This window comes from Pollicipes pollicipes, unplaced genomic scaffold, assembly GCF_011947565.3.
Source record: "Pollicipes pollicipes isolate AB1234 unplaced genomic scaffold, Ppol_2.1 Scaffold_4295;HRSCAF=5057_pilon_pilon_pilon, whole genome shotgun sequence".
Lineage (NCBI taxonomy): Eukaryota > Metazoa > Arthropoda > Thecostraca > Pollicipedomorpha > Pollicipedidae > Pollicipes > Pollicipes pollicipes.
In genome coordinates, this window is record NW_023596461.1 from 27,029,293 (window position 1) to 27,034,373 (window position 5,081).

The 5,081-nt window shown below is 49.9% G+C and overlaps 1 protein-coding gene across 1 annotated transcript in view; it reads right to left on the reverse strand.

Moving 5' to 3' along the window:
* The window catches only part of mmd (disintegrin and metalloproteinase domain-containing protein mind-meld), a 111,593-nt gene that overhangs the window by 93,941 nt on the left and 12,571 nt on the right, over nt 1-5,081 (reverse strand). The window contains exon 2 of the mRNA XM_037220420.1: nt 115-159. Coding sequence (XP_037076315.1) covers nt 115-159 — 45 coding nt within the window. The remainder of the gene's footprint in view (nt 1-114; nt 160-5,081) is intronic.

Sequence of the window (5,081 nt, forward strand, 5' to 3'; positions counted from 1 at the left end):
CCTCCACGAACGCACAATGAGCGCTGGGTGAAGCGTTCAGCGGCGTCCGCCCGCGAACAAAGGCGGCAACAACAGCCGGCTGGGACGGCCGGCAAGATGGCGGCCGCCACCCACCTGCCGGTGTGCTGGACTCTGTCCAGGCGCCGTGCAGAATGTCCGCTGAAACAGACCAGAGTGGGCGGCGTCAGAGCCGGCCGCCGCTGGCGGTGTGCGCAGACTCGCTGACCGGGCACGCCGGACGGCGCGCTGAGGTCACGACCCGGATGACATTCGTGGCCGTCTATGAGCGAGGCTGGCGCGAGCGATTACCGAGGGCTCGAAGTTAGTGACGGCTCTCGTGTGGAGCTGTTGACAGCAGAGAGCTTCGAGCAGGCCAGATTTCCTTGGCTGTTTGGCTTACGTTATCGGAGTTAGTAAAAACAGCGAAGCTATTTCCATTTTACAAGTTTCTTTCCAACGCGATCATACGTTTAATACATTCTGTCCATTCTTATGCATATCAACAGCGATCAGCAATCAACAAGTTATAGAAAAGCTACGGTACTCGGAAAACAGTTAAGAATTAGCATCGTGAAGCTCCACGACAAAAATGGTGAAAAACTATCGCTATTATTTTTTCTCTGAATCGTTGTGCCGGCTGCTGCTGCTAATAATTTTGACCACGCTACAAAATGATCTCATAACACAAAAAGAGGCAAGATAGATCGGATGTTAAACAGCGGAGTATGCTGGCTGATATGCATCTTTACATTTGTTCATTAAACAACGCTCCGTCCGCGCAAAAAAGCGACGGAAAGGTTCGCACACCGTAGCACGCACCACACGATCACTGTATGCTCCGTTGTCGACGCACGTTATCTTGCGCGGTGCTGGCGTAGCCTAATGCAGTGTCCAAGCGCTGTTTGCTCAGTAGCCACATCAGACGTTCATATTTGCTCAGCTCCGTTCCGTTTGCTCCTGCGGGCTGCATTGTGCTGCGTATAGTCGCATCCGCGCAGCAAAGCGACTCCTGCTGTGCGAATACCGGCCAGTAGATCATAATAATAAAAATTTACAACCTACCATTATCTCTCAACCAGCACCCGACCGGCAGGCATTCATGTTTGGCATTAGCTTTTCACGGAGCAATTCACCGCATCCGAATTTGTTCGTGTTCCTCTCTGTTCTTAGTAGCGCACTTTTTTCTTAGGATGTCTTTGAGGGTAGACTTTTGAAATTTTTGGGAGAAATGCTTTTTATCGTCGCGAACTAAGGACACACATTCATGCACGATGCGCTCTTATATTCGCTTACATTGCAAATTACACCCACATATTTCATACTTACTCAAGTGTCTATTCTGAGTTAATGCGAAGTGAACGCTGCATGAGCGGCATTCTGCTGTGCCAGTCCATTTAAAAAAAGGTCAAGAGAGGATACAATGGCTTTAGCTGATGAGAGACCGCAGGGCGCCTGTCAGTCCTGGTGCCAAGTCATTTGGGGAAGCTTAACATAAGACATCGATGAGCGTTACGTAAAAAAACGAATCCAAGGCCAGTTTGCACCTGCCTCAGTTTTGTCGAGAGCACTTGGATATGGAATGAGGTCACCCCGACTGGCAGTATACGGACGAGGGACCATTAAAGTGGACGGCACATACGTGGTAGGCCATCGTGATTGGGCCGAAATGAACTGCGCAGTGCAAGCGTGACACCCATGGTTATTAGCACATCAGCAAACCAAACTCAGAATTGATCCCAGTTCAGCCCAAGACGACAAAAGTACACGAAAAATATCACGAAAGTCATTATCCAGATTGGATAACAAACTCTATTTTGGATAACTTTGGACTAAAACTTTAACAGGCGTAAGTGACTTACTCCTTGGACATACATGGACTAAAACTCCTTTCAAAGTGCTTCTGAAAAAAACGTGGTGCATAACATTTAGTTTATAAAAATATCATAAGCGATCCAGCATTTGGAGGCAACAAAAATTATCGGAATTGCTGCCATTCGAACATTGCACTCGCACAAGAGTAATAGCCTCAGAACAGAAACAGATTAATTCCTTCCTAGACTTTGTGATGTGGCAGTTCTAACCAGATTTCCCCAGAGTCTACTGCCGAATAAGGGTTGTGGTGGTGGAATGAAAATAGGGTCTGAATGAACAAGAAGAAGGAAGGCAGGTCAGACTATCGCCTTGTCATTTCGTGGGGGAGGCAGAGAGAAAATTCGAGAGCTTGCGTGAACTAGGGAGAGGAAAGGAAATAAATAGTAAGAGATATAAAGAGAGAGAGAGAGAGAGAGAGAGAGAGAGAGAGAGAGAGAGAGAGATAGAGAGAGAAGAGAGAGAGAGAGAAGAACGAGAGAGAGAGAGAGGAGAGAGAGAGAGAGAGGAGAGAGAGAAGAGAGAGAAAGAGGAGAGAGAGAGAGAGAGAGAGAGAGAGAGAGAGAGAGAGAGAGAGAGATAGAGAGAGAGAGAGAGAGAGATGAGAGAGGAGGAGAGAGAGAGAGAGAGAGAGAGAGAAGAGAGAGAGAGAGAGAGAGGAGAGATAGAGAGAGAGAAGAGGAGAAGAAGGGACGAGAGAGCGATGATAGAGATGAGAGAGAGAGCAGAGGGCAGAGAGAGATTTGAGAGTGATTCGAAGAGGATGTCGGGAGATCCGATATTAGAAGATGTTGCCCTTTTGGGATGCCAAAGTGCGTCGCAGGGACTGGAGAAAGCGACGTCTCCATCTACAACTTTTGTATGAGAGAGAAATTATCCCGCTCAGGCGAAATCGCAACCCATTCGACGTTTCTCCTAAATCCGTGCAGAGCGTATTGCTGGTTCTTATCTCAGCTGAGGACCGAACTACTTCTGCGTCGCACCATAAAAACGTATCGTAACTTTGCCGTGACAGCTAACTTTGTCAACAACGTTAACAGGACTGCTGGAACAGCTTGGCTGCACAGCGCGGTGTAGCGAAATAAATGAAAGCAACTTCACAAGTGTCATATTTGTGCTTACATATAGCGTCTTTTTCAAGGAAAGGCCTCACCAGTGCAAACGGAACGGAACCCTCTTGCTTTAAAGAAGCAATCTTGAGCATGGAATAATGAAAGGGACACACATGCTTGCTACAAGCTTTGTAAATAAGGTGAGAGTAGAGAACCCAGCAGGGAACACAGAGAAGCAAGACGTTACAATCTAACAGAATTCCGCCGCGCTGACACGTAACTGCGTGTGTGCTGCAATGCACCGCTCGCGTTAGCCAACGCCTAGGACTGTGCTTGCCTGCACCAGAGCCTTGTATCGATCACATCAGCGCGCTCTAAAACGGACTGCCGCTCCCAGCAACCAGCACTTTCCCGTTATCGCAGCACTCATCAACTACGCCCACGCTCGTGCGCTCTGCTTTTACCTCGGCCCAGGCAAGCCCTTGCGTTTGCTCGATGCGGTAACTATCCATAATCCGTACCGCTGTCGCCTTTCCACCACAGCGGTGCCCAAAGCGCCTCGAGCCCTCACGCGGCGGGCGGCCCTGTCTTCCCGCAGGGGACCGCAGCCATGCCGCTCCGCCAATGGATGGCGCTCTTTAGCCGGTGACGTCACAAGCCCGACCGTGACGTCAGAGGCGTGCGGCCGGGCGCGCGACCGCACGCCGCGAGATGGATGCGACGGCTGCCGGCGTGTCGCCCCCGCCCGCAGCCTGAGGAGCGGGACGAGCGTTTGTCACCGACGGCGCCACGTCACCTGCAGCGGCCGACGGCGTCACGCCACTCAGCGATCACAGGCTTACAGGCATACGGCCTGACGAACCGAAGCGAGATAACCCGAGCACTCACAGGCAGGAATGGTGAAAGTGGGGAACTCGTGGCAGCCCAAATTTAGGGAGATTCGCGAGTGTTATACGATCTGGCAGCCTGCGTTTGACGTAAAGGCGGGAGAATTTGTTCAGCACTGGGAGATGGGGTACAAATAAATTTCGATTCGTCGTTTTCCACAAGCCGATATATCCCAAATCAATGCTAACTTCAAGTACGAAGAGGAAGCCTCACTGTCTTCCACAAAGCGACGCCTCCAGTGCCCACACGTGTCCCTCCCAGTCTGAGAGAACCGCACCACACTGAAAGTTGAAGCATGCACACAACGCGACCCAAGCGCACCCGAATCTCTCCATCCGATATTTATTTTCTTTAGAAGCTCTCGCTCTACCATGTGGTATTTTTGCAGGTTTTGAATTTACCAGAGATGTAATAGATAAGTCGCACACCTCAGCTGTACCAAGTTTACGGTGCAATATTCATGGCACCCCTTTACGGTGCCATGAGCCATTGACCCCATCGCGCAAAAGCGGCACCTCCCTTGTTCCGCCTGCGTTTGAGCTGAAAGTCTTTCTGAATCACGATTCGCCCCTCAACCTTGACATCAAAAGGCTGGAAAGCTTCCTGGTAAACCCAAGCGCTGTGGGCATTTCGCGTAACACGTCCTGCAAATGGCAGAGCGCATCGTCCTTGAAAGACCAGCATGCTCAATATCGGTGTTATTACGCCGTCCGACTATAATTGTCATGCGCCATTCCCTCGCATGGGTAGTGCTGTAGCGCGATAGACTTCTCTGCAGTGATGAGGGTTACATCAGATGTGACTATATCATCACATACATGCATAAGTATTATCTAATTTTCTCCATGGCTGCCAAACCCCCCAAAATTTTGAGATTCAAGCCAAGTGATCAGCATTCCAAATGGCCAGGACTTCCCAAACAAATGGGAATTAAGACTCCGCCATGTTCTTGCGCAGTTTAATATCGCGAAGCCCTAAATTTGTAAGTCATCCACACACCTACACTGTTTCCACCAAAAGCCATTCACACGCTGCACTGTTTCCACCAGAAGCTATGGACACGCCCCCAATGTTTCAACTAGACCCATTCACACGTTTCCAATGTTTCAACTAGACCCATTTATACGTCTCCAATTGCTTTCACCGGTGGAACGAGATCTTGACCGCGCAGGTAACACTAGGTGCCGATATTGTAGTGATTAACATATCTGCGTTAACCACTGCGCGTCTGGGAAACCAGAGGCACGGGGCTCGATTATCTACGGTGCCCAC